General features: G+C 44.3%; 1 protein-coding gene across 1 annotated transcript in view; it reads right to left on the reverse strand.

The window, feature by feature from the left end:
• The window catches only part of LOC124607144 (CD151 antigen), a 191111-nt gene that overhangs the window by 16101 nt on the left and 159676 nt on the right, over nucleotides 1-15334 (reverse strand). The window contains exon 6 of the mRNA XM_047139353.1: nucleotides 5637-5714. Within this exon, the coding sequence (XP_046995309.1) occupies nucleotides 5637-5714 (78 nt within the window). The remainder of the gene's footprint in view (nucleotides 1-5636; nucleotides 5715-15334) is intronic.

Consider the following 15334-nt stretch of genomic DNA (forward strand, 5'->3'; position numbering starts at 1 on the left):
AACTTATGCACAGATGACCACTGTCTCTGGCTGCCAAGGCCATACATTACCGGATGCAGCCATGACCGCGTGCAGTATCACGAGTCTCAGACAGTGCCGATTTAGCTCCTGCATGGAGAAAGGATAACTGTAAGACCCAAACTGGGATCTGAAGTCCAACTAGCCCCTCGCTGCAGTCACCCAGTAGCAGCAAACTGCCATATCTTGGCTGGCAACCTGGCAGTAGTTGCTTCAAAATGCTCTGCCATTGTCTGAACAATGTCTCTGGGCGGTGTTTGGAGACACCCCTTTTTCAGCACTGTTGGTGTTGGTGAAAGAATGTTTATCAGAAACCTCTGGATGGCTTCCCAAACTTTTGTAAAAAGTGGAATGGTTGAGAGGGTCAACAAATTCTTGCCACGACCTCACCTCGCTCTCATTCATTACACATTGTGCCTTGGCTCTCGCAACCCGAAAGGCTGTGAGGCTCTCTGCTGTTGGGAGGTATTTATACCACTTAAGAGCCACATGCCTGCCCTGGCTTGCTGAATGGCACTCATCAGCCCACCATGGTACATGTCTCCTCCTAAGATTATGACTTAGGGATGGATATATCAGTGGCATGACGTATTAATCGTGTACTGTGGTCCATTCATTCCTGGATGCTGCCACAGCATTCAACACAGCCAGCTGGCTTAACAGAATCCATTTTGGTGGCTTCTGTTACAGCAATCCTTCATCCAGTAGGTGGATCCACTGTGGGAAGTGGTCACTGGAATGAAGATCATCAGTTGCTTCTCATTGTGCTGAGTTGGCAAGGGCTGGAGAGCAGAGAGAGATATCAGTAGCCGAGGACAAGCCAGCAGCAGTCAAAAAATGAGTGGGGCTGCCCGTATTGAGGATGCACAGCTCGAAAGACACGAGTTTCTTAAAGACTTTGACCCATGGGGCAATTTTAGTTCAAGCTCCATAATACATTATGAGCATTGAAATCGTGCAGTAGGAGAAACAGGCGGGGAATTTTTGCAATAAGGCCTGCAACAGCATCAGAGTCTATCATGTTCTGTGGAGGTAACAACAGGAAACAGATAGTCATCTTCTGAACCACATGAACAGCAACAGCTACTGCTTGTAGGTAAGTAAGCAAGAAAGGAGAGAGGGAAGTGGTGTGCATGACTGACAAACACAACAACCCCTCCCTTGGCAGTTTCTCCAGTCAGGTAATTCTTTTGGTGGAGGGTATAGCCCCATAGGTCAGGTGGCTTTGAAATGTGTTTCCTGTAAACTCAAGGACAGGGAGCATGCTTGTGTCAGGAGTTTCAGTTCCTCCAAATGAGTCCTGAACCCATTTATGTTCCACTTTAGTACAGGAGCCATTTATCACAGTTCCAGTTTCACCCTCTAATTTTTTCTATCCAGGTACTTATATATTCAAAAATTGATTATTTCATTGAAACATAACTATAGTCACACTGGTGGTGATAACATGTTAGTGAATACACAAGAATCACTAAAATCATTTTGGTTTTACTGTGCTGATTTAAATAGGTTTTTTTAAATTGAAAACTCCTCAATGAACAATACCAGTAAGGAATATTGCATGTGGTAGTGAAAATGCCACCTTTCTGGTAAAAAAGTAAATATGTGGTTTTTGCAAGTGGTGTCCCCATTCATTACCACAAATATTACCAATGAGATGACAAAATATCGTTACATTTCGGGATCGCTTGATAATGAAATTGCTGATCTGATTTTCACATTTTGTGTCCAAATCATCAACCGCTTCCCCATATGCAGACTTTAAAGTACGTCTTACAGTAGAATTTGAAGACTTAAGAGTCATGCAAAGCTAAAATATTGCTAACCAAAGTAGAACTAGTAAACAAAACAACCGTTTTTTATCCAAGAGAAGTGTGAAGGCCGGTTGTGGGGCAATGCACAGTGGCAAGGAGCAGGGTACCACATGACATTCCGACCAAGAGCATCGTGCTACGTGGGAAAGATGAATTCTCAAGAGAACAGTGACAAAGAGGCTGTCAGTCAGTTACAGATACAAAAGAATAAGGAGGGAAAGGCAGGACCCAGGCCAGACTACTGTGCTAAATAGTGCTCGGTTAGCCATGGGTCCTTGGGTTGCAGCAGGCAATGGGACTTCCATCCAATCCCTCGAGCAGCTAACAATGGTAATGAGTTCTATGTAACACTGAGTAAAAACCACCATCACAGGGAAAACATACACCAAATAAGCCACTTTAGCATTGTCCACTAACACCAGAGGTAGCATATCAGCAACCTAAAGGATTTGCTGTATGGTGGCCACATTAGGTCAGTCTAGTAGGATGCGTGCCATTGTGAAACGGGCATCACACCAACGGCGGGGTGGATCCTCACGGAGGATGTGGGCGTGGATCGGCCAAATCTGGCCAATGTGAAGGCCAGTGGAGTGTTAATGTATGGTGTGGTATTGTATGTCAACGCATCGTGGCCCATATTTCATTGATGGCACTCCTAAAGGGGTATAGTTTACCCCCTTCTTGAGCTGTACCTTACTTGAACTGGTCCACTTCTTATAATGTGTCAAATAATCCAGTATCAGAATGTGGATGTCCTACGCACAATGTTTATTGTTGCGAAATGACAACTAGAGGTACAGTTAGTGGTAACACAATGGGTTTCACATTTCTAAACCTCACAAGTTCTGAAGTATGTAGCTTGTAAAGGATACCAATGGCATCACCACATGTAGTACCGTGCTCAGAGCAAGGGTTGCCTGCACTGGCACCTGCATACTGCCGTAAACATACCAGAATCACCACGGCACGCTCTACCTTCAGTGAAGAAGTGTCTCCTAATCTGGTCTGCTGAACTGCTCTCATACTGTAACGTAATTCACATACGCTGCCACATTAAAACCTGTTTTCTAGTGGCTTGTTACATTTGCAATCATCTAGTCGATATGTTGGTCTTCAGCAATGAAGAAAAACTAGACATTATTTTAATTTATGGCGAATGTCACAGAAATGCCACTGCAGCTGTGACACTGTATGCTGAACGCTACCCAGATCAGCGGTGTCCGTCACGTCGAGCCATTGGCAACATCTGCGAGACACCGAGACACTCGTGGAAATAGGAAGCTGGGCTCCAACAAAATGTCTATGTACAATGCCAGCGACTGGCAATGGAAACGAAATTGCTATTCTGGCTGCTGTAGTGCACAATCCACAGGTGGGCGTACAAGAAATTGCACGAGGTGTAGGAATAAGCCACAGTAGTGTGTGCAGAATCTTGCATTGGCATCTGTTTTATCCGTTCCATATCTCACTACACCGAGAACTGTACAGGAATGACTTTGAATCCCACATTGCGTTCTGTCGTTTTGCACTTCCGCAGCTGCAAGGTAATCCAGTATCCCTAAGCAATACGCTGTTTACAGATGAGGCTTCATTTACAAATCATGGTAATACGAATCTGCAGAACATGCACTACTGGTCCTTGCAAAATCCCCACTGGGTTCGCCAAGTCGCTCATCAATGACAGTGGAGTGTTAATGTTTGGTGCGGTATCATTGCTAACTATATTGCAGGTCCCTATTTTTACCATGCAACATCGAATGGACAGTGATATGCATCATTTCTTCAACACACACTAACACTCCTCATCGAGGATCTAGGATTGGAAACTCATCTATCAATGTGGTTCCAACATGATGGGTGTCCCGCACACAGTGCAAAAGTTGCCAGAGACGTTCTATGTGCGACGTTTCCAAATAGGTGGATGGGGCGGGGAGGTACTGTGCAATGGCCAGCACGGTCCCAACAATACAGTTTCTGTGGATGACACATCACTAGTAAATGTGTTTAGCTAAGTGAATTCAAGTGTATATCTCTAATTGTAGATCTAGTTCTCATTTAGTTAGAACATATATACATTTACAATTCGAAAAAAGTAACTTTGCGTTGGACGTGTTACTTGTTTATTTTTGTGGATTGTGCATACCTTCCCATTGTGTGAGCCCCTGACACAGGCAGTGTGAGGTGCATGCTCGAGTCTCAGGACTTGCACTAGCTGTGCGCTTCATTTATTTCAAGTGTCAACTTTGCTTCACAATTATTTAATTGATGTATTGCGATGCAACCAACGCCATTATTTTTGTGATTTTTCATGCTATTGATTGCATACGAAATAGTGGGTGCCCATTTAAAAATACACAAGTTTGTGTTGAAAATAGTATTTGTTTACATTTTAAAATTTTGCATAGTATTTGGTTTCCTAAGCCACTGCCGTACGTTCGTGCTGGTGAAAACCATTTTTTAATATCTATTTTTTGTTCCAGGATATTTGAGGCGGCCAGAGTTAGGTAAATGAGTAATGGTACTCATTTGCTAAATCTAATTTCCTATCCATTTTTGTTCTCAATATAGAATAGTTTCTACTTAGCATAGAACAGTTTCTACTCACTGTCAGAAGATTATTTGAACAGGAATCAACAAGTCTAAGAGCTACATTCCATTTGAGCTTTTTGCACAAGGTTATCATGTGTTCATGTAAGTAGCTTGCCCATGACATGCCACGATAATTTGGCCTAAATGTAGTCACTCATAGCAGCATTTGGGTTAAAATATGAACATGCTTTAAATTAAAGAAATCTTAAATTTATTTTTTCTGGCAATAATGGAGAACTTAAATTCCATGTAATCACTGTTTTGCTTTAATTATGTTGGATACTCTCAGTTGATATTTGCTACTGTGTAGTCTTACCTTATTTTTTCATTTTACTAAGGGAAGTATAATTGCAAAGGCATCCACCAACTGCTTTAAAGGAACCCACAATACTCTTCAGTGTTTCTTTGGACATAAAATTCTAAGTTACGTTCCACTTGCTGGAGAAATTCATGAGAGAAAATGGGATATGCCATTGTAACTTTATCCATATATGGCTTGCTATCAAACATATGGTTGATGGGGGGAGGGGGGGGGGGGAGGAGGGGTTGAGACACCATAAGCTTCGTAATGCTTTTAACAGTAACAGTGATTCATTCCAACTACTGTCTTTACACATACTTTTTCAGGACACTATCTTAATACTTAAATAATTAATTGGTTTGCCAAACAATACGTTGGTAGGTTTATTGTGGACAGAAACCTAATAATTATTTTACACATTATCTTTACTTACAATTTTTGTGTTTCCATAACTCACAGCATTACTTTTTAATGCCTGTTTAGAATGATAATATGCCAGTTTGCATTTCAATGAAACAAACATTGAAATTTAACTGCAAGAACTTTGGAACAATGTTTTTGACTTCCTGCAGAACATTTACGATTCCTCCTTAATAGGCCATAATACACTGCCTCCTAATGAACTGACCAACAGATTAATACAGAACACTGACAACTTTTTCGCCAGCACATTGATTTACTGAGTTATTCTTGCAAACTCAACAGATGATTATAAACTACATGCAGTACAAAGCTTATGTTTAATGCAGTATATCTTTGCAGAATACATTCTTTCACACCCTCTTACATCTCTGCTTTCACAGTTGTGGCAATTGTAATGACTAAAGTATCTCCCTATAAATTTCTTATGTAACTTTATTCCTTATTTCAGACTACTGCAATAGGGAGATTTTTGCTGAAATACTGATACTTACACTTGTCTTTACTTTGCAGCAACTGTTTGGCAGTTCATCTCCCCAGCTGCTGTGGTCTTGGATTCCGCAACATTTCAGCTGCAAAAGAGATTGTGTGTGTTAATATATTTTATGCTCAGAAGTTTGATTCTGTCACTTGACTGCACTGCATTGCATTACACTGTTTCAACTCAGTTGCAAAAATACTATAATCATTTGTAACCAGTGAAATAATACATGTCTGTATTTATGGGATTAAAAGATCTGCCATATCTCACTCTGAGTAGATTAAAATGTTGTTGCTATATGAAGGATTTGTTGATTAAGGGTCTCTTGGTCAAGACAGTCACCTGGTGTTAGTGATGTCTGCCAGAAATTTAATCAGATTGTAGCAGTATGTAGAGGTGGCAAAATTGAGGCTCTAGCAGCAATACTTATGTCAAAGCTGAGAAGTAATTTAAACAGAACTAGAAGTGTGTGAGATTGAGCCAGCTCATAGGTCATAGCAGATTAGGGGTCTCCCAGGGCTCAAATGTGGCAAGAGAGACCAGGTCCTCATCCAACACACCTCGCCTGGCCACCGGCCCCCACCCCCACCACCTTTGTTAAGGGCTAAGACAGTTACATAGCAAAGAACAGCTTCTAGCCAGGAGATTCGTAATAATTAAAGTGAGAAGGCTAAAAACACAGTGGACAGCAGTTGGACTGACATTAGCAAAACCAGGAAAGATAAATAATAATGTCAGTACATTAGTGGCGATGGACAAGTGCTGTCATAAATGTGATAAATGCTAAAAAGATTTTCATCCCCAATATTCAGTTTGAAAAACCTCAATATTCACTCTGAAGCACCTGGTACTAGGTATTCCGAGCAACCAGTGTTGTTCCTGACTAGTTTTAGAGCTGTCAGTGTAAATGACAGTAGCACCCTGATACACCTTAAGAACTGAATGGAACAAATGCTGATATGTCATGGATGTAACAAAGTTTTGGACCTGAAATAGATCTGTCCTACTTTATGGTCTGGGTGCTAAAAAAGTGGAAGGAGGGTATGAAGGTGTGGGTGCAAGAAAACACCGAGCACATTCTAAGCAGGTCAGGTGGAGGTCCCAGCAGAGTGCTTAAATGTGCATCACAACAAGTAATCCCACCCAAAGGCCAGTTTTGTTTTGTTGTTGCTTTATAATGCAAAACTGAGGTCATAAGCACCAATGTCATAACTAAAAATGGTCAATTACCAAATTAATTTGAAATCTACAATACTCAATGCTTAATCAATTGGAGTAGAAGGGTAGCAAAAAACGAGCACTTCCACTCTGAGGGGGGAGTGTGGTGGTGATGGTGGGGGTAGTGGGTGTGGTGGGGGAGAGGGGGGGGGGGCGGGAGGGTGGAAGAGGGGGTTTGCTTATATGGTTAAAAATTAAAATTCCTACGCCATATTACTATAATGAATAAAAAGTAAAACACTAACTATAGCTGATGCTGGATCTACTAAAATATCTGGTAATTTGGATGGCAAACATACATTAAAATATAAACAGTTATAAAATTGGCACTGGGCCAGAAAATGGTACACTGTCAAGGGTTGGTTGCAGTAAGCACAGAGTGGTGCGGAGTCTCCACTTAAATGACTGCCACTGAAACAATAGTGCCCAGTACACTGCCTAGCTAAAATTACCTCATGACGAGGGGTGAGAGGAAGTTGGCCAGGCTGTTGGACAGTTTAATTTCCCAGAGTTTGTTCTCATATAGAAAATACCAGTGTTTGTGCCAAAGGGACACAAATGTTCTTACGTGCAGCAACACACAGGTCATCTGAAGGGACAGAATAGCTAAAAGACCTGGGTAATCAGCTGCAGCATTGGCGGCAGCATTCCCCAACACTCCAAAATGATCAGAGAGCCACATGAACATCATGTTGGCTCCATCATCAGTGAGTGAGTGAGTGAGTGAGTGAGTGAGTGAAGGCATTCTTAGGTTTGTTGCACTAATGGGTGGTATGTGTACAGCACATAGAGGCACTGGAGGGCACTAAGTGAATCTGAACGTTATACACAATTGAGAAGCATGTCAGCAGATGTGATGGGTGGCCTAACAGAGGGCAGAAAGCTCTACAGTAAAAACTGAACACTGTTCTAGGAGCCGGTACTGAAAATTTTTATTGTCAATGACAAAAGTACATCCCGCACCACGTATGGTTTGGTTGGTTGGTTTAAAAGAGAGCGAAAGGGACCGAACTACAAGCTACGAAGACATCAGTCCCTTGTTCTGAATAAAACAATGCCACAAGTGAGATAATAAAACAAAAGAGACTGACAATTCAAAACAGATTAAAAGGGAAAAATCACAAGAACAATGAAGGGCAACAAACATGTAAATGGACAAAAGGGGACAAGAAAACCACAGAAACACAAGAAACGGGATGAAGAGATTAAAACAACAGAGCAGATTACCATGGCTGGCTGACCATGAGAATAAAAAAGAAGAAGCCAGCCACTCTAGAACACATTAAAACATCCATCCTAGAAGCACTAGGGTTGAGGACATAGAGGGACAAAGGACATTCGTGAAAACTTAAATCAAATTATAAAACCCACCCTCACGAATAAAGCATAAAACTAAATCAGTCGATGAGGCGTTGTCAGATAAAATTAGCAACAACGACTCCGATAATCCAAGATTTCATCACTGGGCAGTCAATGCGGGACAGTGCACCAGAGTATGGGCCACTGGGCACCGCACCGACACTCAGGCGGGTCTTCACAGCGCAGGAGGTAACCGTGGGTCACTTGAGTATGGCCAGTGCGGAGCTGGCAGATGACAACTGATTCCCTGTGAGAGGCCCGCATGGAAATCTTCCAGACATTCATAGTCTCTTTCATGACACAGAGTTTGTTGTGTGTACTGTTATGCCCTACGGTTTAAGTCAGAACGCAGGTCAGATTCAGAGATGCCCATCTCCAGAAGCAGTTTCCGCATAGCCCGTTTGTTCAGCCTGTCGGCAAGTTCGTTGCCTGTGATGCCGACGTGTCCTGGGGTCCACACAAACGCCACTGAACGACAGAACTGGTCGAGGGCATAGATGGACTACTGGATGGACGCTACCAAAGGATGGCGAGGGTAGCACTGGTCGACAGCTTGTAGGCTGCTCAAGGAGTCAGTACACTGAAGAAATGATTCCCCGAGGGCACGAACGGATATACTGAAGTGCACGAGAGATGGCCACCAGCTCTGCAGTGAATATAATGCAGCCATTGGGCAAGGAAAGCTGTTCAAAATGGCCTCTATGGACAAAGCCAAAGCCAACATGACCATCAGCCATCGAGCCGTCACTGTAAACCCCTTCAGAGCTCCAGAACATGTCAAGAATCGAGAGGAAGCGACAGTGGATAGTGGCAGGAGTAACTGAGTCCTTAGTGTCGTGCAAATGGTCCAGACGAAACTGCGCCTTAGGTGTACACCACGGAGGTGTATGCAGATGGAGCTGGATGGGAGGTGGTAAAGGGAAGGACTCCAGTTCAGACAGAAGGGGTCCCACGTGAACCGCAATCGTTATCCTTGACCTGGGGCACCTATGCGGGAGATGAACAGCCGCGGATGGAAAAATGAGATGGTAATTAGGATGCTCAGGAGGACTACGAATGTGTGCAATGTAACTGGTGGGCAGTTGTGCATGTTGGATCTGCAATGGAGGACTCTGGCCTCCACCAGGACACTGCTCACCGGGCCCGTTCTAAAAGCTCCCGTCGCTAGGTGAATGCCACAGTGGTGCACTGGGTCGAGTACACGCAATGCTGAGGTCTGTTGCCAGCACTTCCTCTTCAGCTGAAGAAGATGAGGCAGCCACATCAATCAGGCATCAAAAACCAGTCCTAATGATCAATATGTCTCCACTACAGTAAGTGGCTCACCATTAAGGTAAAGTTCAGGTTTCGGATGAACGGTATGATGCCATCAGACGTGCACGACACACGACTCCGCAGATGAAAATGAAGCCGTGGGCAAGAGCCCATGGCTGGGCCTTGGGGATGGCTGCCTGCAGGTGCCACTCAACAACACCAGTTCTGGAGGAGCAGTACAAAATGTAGGAGTTGTCTGCATACAGAGAAGGTGAGATAGACAGCTCAACAGCTGCTGCTAAACCGTTAAAGACCACTGAAATTCTCCTGGATATGGGGGGGGGGGGCTATGGGAGGCACCAACTTTGACACAGAAAGTATGGAGCAGTAGGAAATGGGCCCCAGAGACCCCACTCATACAATGTGGCAAGGATATGACGTCGCCAGATCGTGTCTTAAGATGTTCGTAAATAAAAAAAGACAGCAACCAGGTGTTGGCATCTGGAAAAGGCTGTTAAGATGGCACACTCAAGGGAAACTAGATTATCAATGGTAGAGCAGTCATGGCGGAAACTGCCCTGGCATGGAGCCAATAGCCACCAACTTACCATACATTCTAACACCTTACAAAGAACGTTGGTGAGGCTGATGGGCCAATAGCTATCCATATCAATTGGGTTTTAACCAGGTTTGAGAACTGGAATGATGGAGCTCCCCCACCATTGCGATTGAAAGATGCCATCACACTAGATTCAGTTGAAGACGATGAGGAGATGTCGCTTGTAGTCGGACAAGATGTGTTTTATCATCTGACTGTGTATCTGATCTGGCCCAGGAGCTGTGTCGGGGCAATGTGCAAGGACATTGAGGAGCTCCCACTCTGTAAATGGAGCATTATAGGGTTCACTGTGACATTCAGTGAACGAGAGGCCTTTCCTTTCCATCCGTCATTTGAGGGTGCGAAATGCTGGGGGATAATTCTCTGACGCAGATGCTCGAGCAAAGTGCTCAGCACTTGGGTTTGCATTGGTAGATAACACGCCATTTATGTTAGTGCCAGTAACACCTGTCGGGGCTTGGTACTCACAAACACAGCTGATCTTCTGCCAGGCTTGGGAAGGTGACGTGCGGCACCCAATGGTCGTGACGTACCTCTCCCAATACGTCTGTTTCCGTCTTTGTATAAGCTGACGAAGGTCCTCACTTTTGCTGGGGGCGCCCTAGAGAACAAGGGATCATGTTTTCTGCCGCAGAAACGATCGTTCTAGTGACCTGCTCGACCACCACATCGATGGTACCATGTGGTGGAGATTCAGTGGCGACAGCAGCGGTGAAAGCTTCCCAGTCTGCCTTGTTTAAAGACCATCTTGGCAGACGTATGGGGGAATGGCGCTGTGGTAGCGTCAGGAAGATGGGAAAGTGGTTACTACCACACAAGTCATCGTGGGCTCTCCAGTGGACAGATGGGAGAAGTCCTGGGCTGCAGAGGGATAAATCAATGGCCGAGTAAGTGCCATGAGCCACATTGAAATGTGTGGGGGACCCAGCATTTAAGAGGCAGGGGTCAAGTTGAGACAGGAAAGTTCCAACATCTCTACCTTTGCTAGTAAGCACAGTGCCACCCACAAGGGGTTATGGGCATTAAAATCTCGCAAAAGGAGGAAAGGTTTAGGGAGCTGATGAATCAGTTCAGCCAATGTGCTCAGGGGTACTGCACCATCTGGAGGAAGATATACATTGCAGACAGTTATTTCCTGCATTGTCCTAATCCTGACAGCCACAGCTTCAAGAGGGGTTCGAAGGGACACAGGTTCACTGCATACCGAGTTCGGGACAGACACTAACTCAACATGACACACTATTATAGTCGCTACGGTTCTTGTAATATCCCCTATAGCTGTGAAGGGCAGGGGTCCGCATTGCTGGGAAACAGGTTGCCTGAAGGGCAATGCAGAAAGCAAGTGTGAAGCTTAACGAACTGTTTGTAGTGCACTAAGGGAGTCAGAACAGACAAGAAACCTTGTACTGTGATGTCTGCAACTCCTCTCCAGTGCCATCATAAGGCCATGCAACTCCACATCATAATTCGTAAATTGTTCCAGAAGACATATCCTGTCAAGGAAATCAGCAGTACAACAGAGAACAGTCTCTTCCTGGGATCAAACCATATAAACAATGATAAAACTGTGAAACATACTTAAAATGGAAGAAAAAGTTATGAAAATGTGATCTGGAGTACAAGTTTTCTTGTATAATGTCAAGCTTAAAACCACTTTGGACCTCTGAAGACACCAAGGCAGCAACATGTTCTGTCCCTGGCTGTGTATTCGGAGGTCTGACAGATCTAGATCCTGAAGACAGACAGCAGCACGTATCCCAAATGGCTTGGTTGCATGGGGCTGATTCCTGAACAGCCATTCAAAGTTTGGTTGTACCACTGCATTAAATGCTAATGATTGAGGTGACAGATTTTCAGTGCCTGACGAGCCAAAAGGGTAAGTCGCTGAATTTACCTTGAAGCAGTATCAAACTTTTCCAGGGTCAGAAAATGCACAAACCAAATGGTTCTACTATAAGAAAGACTGCTCTATTGCCATCTCCAGCAGTATTAAGCTTTCAAGAGTGGAACGGTAGCACCTGAAACCACACTGGGAGCATCTCAGGTGGCCATGGGATTTGAGCAACCAGACAAGGTGGTGGTTGACCATGCTTTCAAGAGTCTTACACGTACAACCAGTAAGGGTTACACTCTGGTAACTGTTGGGGGCACTACAGTCCTTGCTTGGTTTCCATAATGGAATTAATACTGCTTCCTTCCAAGTCATGGGACACTGTCCATCAAACCAGATCTGACTGAAACAAGAGAGAAGCTGTTGTTTCGTTTTAGAGCACAGATGACTGAGCATGGCATAATGAATCATCAGGTCCAGCAGCAGCGTGTCTGGCTGCAGGCAGAACTGATTCCACTTCCCACATGGAGAATGGAAGGTTGTAAACTTCCTTATTATATGAGCAGGGAAGGAGCTTCCTCATCTCTGCAGTCCTATGGAACACCTGAAAGGCAGGAGCTTGTCTGGATGATGCACTAATTGTAAGAAAGTATTCAGCTAAAACCTGATACCTATCTTCAGGTGCTCCCACTATGATCCCATTATTCGACAAGACTGTAACAGAACATGTACTGGCCTTGCCTGAAATCCACCTTATTGATATCCAAATTTGCACAGTGGAAGTGGACTGGTTAACTGAAGTCATGAATTCTCTCCAGAAATCTCTCTTCTGTTCTTTTATCACTTGCCTTGCACGTGCTCTCTCAGATCTGAAGGCATGAAGGCTTTCTGTAATTGGATAGTATTTGAAGTTCTCCAGAGCTGTTTGTCTGGCTCTGATGGCCATGTGACAGCTGTCGTTCCACCAAGGTACAGGCCATCTTCTGAGGTGGTTGCTAGACCAGGGGATGGGCTGTGACAGCCCGTTGGATCTCACAAGTGATGTGGGCCACTGTCTCCTTTTTGTTCAAAAATAGCCTGTCAATTGCAGTGCAGCCAATTTGGCCTTTGAATTGTTCATCTTCGTGGTCTCCTGTTTTCCACCATCCGAGTCAGCAGACGTCCATATTGGAAAGTGGTCACTAGAATGTAGATCTGTAGCCACTTCCCACTGAACCAAGCCTGCAGTAAATAGGGAGCAAAAACAAAGGTCACTGGGTGAAAAAGACCCTATAGCTGTGGAAAAGTGTGTCATATGACGCAAGTTCAAAAGGCAGATATTCTCATAATATATGACTCACTCAACGTGACCCCTGAAACAAGTGTTAGCCATACCCCACAGCAAAAAGTCCTCCCCACAAGGAGGAATGTGTGTGGGAGTGCCTGGAAGCATTGTGTCAATGCGTCTGCATCCAAAGGAGCATGAGTTGGAAGATACAAAGAATACACTGTGATTTTAAATGGCACTAGAACAGTCATAGCAACTGCCTGCGTGGCCATTTGTTTGTTTTGTTTTGTTTTAGGGCACAAAAACAACTAAGGTCATACACACCCATGTTATAACCGTAGAACACAAACACGAAAAAGGAGGTAAAAGGAGTTAAAAAGCAACTACACATTAAGCCCAGTTGACAGAAGGAAATACAGCTAAAACCAGGGACTTCCTCTTGGAGAAAGATCCATAAAATACACTCCAGAGACAAGGGAGTTTCTGAACTGAGGGGAATATCCATCATATTGCTGTGACAAGTAAAAAGTAAAACACAGTCAACAGCCCGTGCATTGTTCACTAAAACGGCCAATAACTCACACGCCAAATGTAAATTAAAATTTAAATGGTTAAAAAAATGGCATTTCATCAGGAAATGGTGAACTGTCAAAGTCTGATGACAATGAACACAAAGTGGTGGGGGATCACCACTTATCAAATGGCGATAGCTAAAAAGATGATGCCCAATATACAGCCTAGCTAAAATGATGTGGTGATGTCAAAATGACAGTCTGCTGTCAGGTGGCAACACAGATCATTGAAAGGAACGGAAGAAGTAGCGTGCCAAGATATGAGGACTGCAGTCTTGGCAGCAGTGTGAGCGGCCTCGTTTCCCCTTTTACACCAACATGACCAGGAACCCACGAACATCACAGTGGTTCCATAAAGAGTGAGCAAGTGAAAGCTTTCCTGGATCTGTTGCTCTAAGGGAGGGACAGTGTACAGCACACAGAGGCTCTGAAGGGCACAGAGCCAGAGCAAATGACAATTGAAAAGCCTGTGTCACTAGACATACTGCGAGGCCTGATACAGGGCAAAGAGCTCCACCGTAAATACTTAGCAGTGTTCCAGAAGCCGACACCAAAAATCGTGAGTGTCAATGACAAAGGCGCACTCAACACCACAGTCAGTCCGAGAGCCATCAGTGTACAGAAAGGTACTATTGTGAATTTCTGGGCTAAGTTCGAGAAACTTATGGTGATAGTGCAAGTTTGGAGTAGTGTCCTTAGGAAGCGAATGAAGTCCGAGATGAACATGGGCCACAGCATAAAGCCAAAGTGGTGAAAGGTTTGCACCCACTGGGAAAGTGGCAGGGAGTGTGAAGTTAAGCTGCCAGAGCAATAGCCGAAAGCCAACTCCAGGAGGTAACATAGAAGAACGGTACGCCCCATACTGGCAGTCGAAGGAGTCATTGAAGAAAGACACACAGGAGGGTGACCAGACATAGCAGACAAACGTGTATCTGCTGAGGAGAACACCGTGTTGGTATTGCAGCAATAGTTCAGCAGTTTCTACATACAGACTCTCAAATGGGCTAGTGTAGAAGGTGCTAGTGGCCAAACGGACGCCACGATGGTTGATTGTATTTAGATGGCATCTGTTATCAAGCCAGTCCACCTTAAGCCTGTCTCTAGTAATACTGTTCTTCCCTGTGGGGGGTGCTAACCCCTTAATGCAGGTGTGTCTGTGACTTTAAAATAAGTTTCTTGTAAGCAGATGCAGTATGGTTTCTCCTGGACCAGGAGCTGTAATTCTTCCAAATGTTATCAGAATTCATTCAAAGTCCACTGCAACACAGACATCCTGGTGGGAGCCATTGATTAGCAATGGTTGGTCTTGTCTTTCTCCCTCAAAGGAAGTGATTTATCCTGGAGGTCGGGGGGAGTGTTAGCTAATGCCTGGCTCTTGTTCCTCCAAGTGGGAAACCAAATCCTCAGAAGTAAAGTCTCCATCTGACAGGGACAGCACTCACTGATCCGAAAGTTTAGATGCCACATTGATTTGAGGGACTTTTTCCTTATTTATGGGAGGAGTTGATTGCTTGGGTTGAGGGGATGGCTTAGAAGGCTTCTGATGGTGGGCAGCAGTATGTGGCTTAGGTTGTAAGCCTATCACCAGCAG

Source organism: Schistocerca americana, chromosome 3 (genome assembly GCF_021461395.2).
Source record: "Schistocerca americana isolate TAMUIC-IGC-003095 chromosome 3, iqSchAmer2.1, whole genome shotgun sequence".
Lineage (NCBI taxonomy): Eukaryota > Metazoa > Arthropoda > Insecta > Orthoptera > Acrididae > Schistocerca > Schistocerca americana.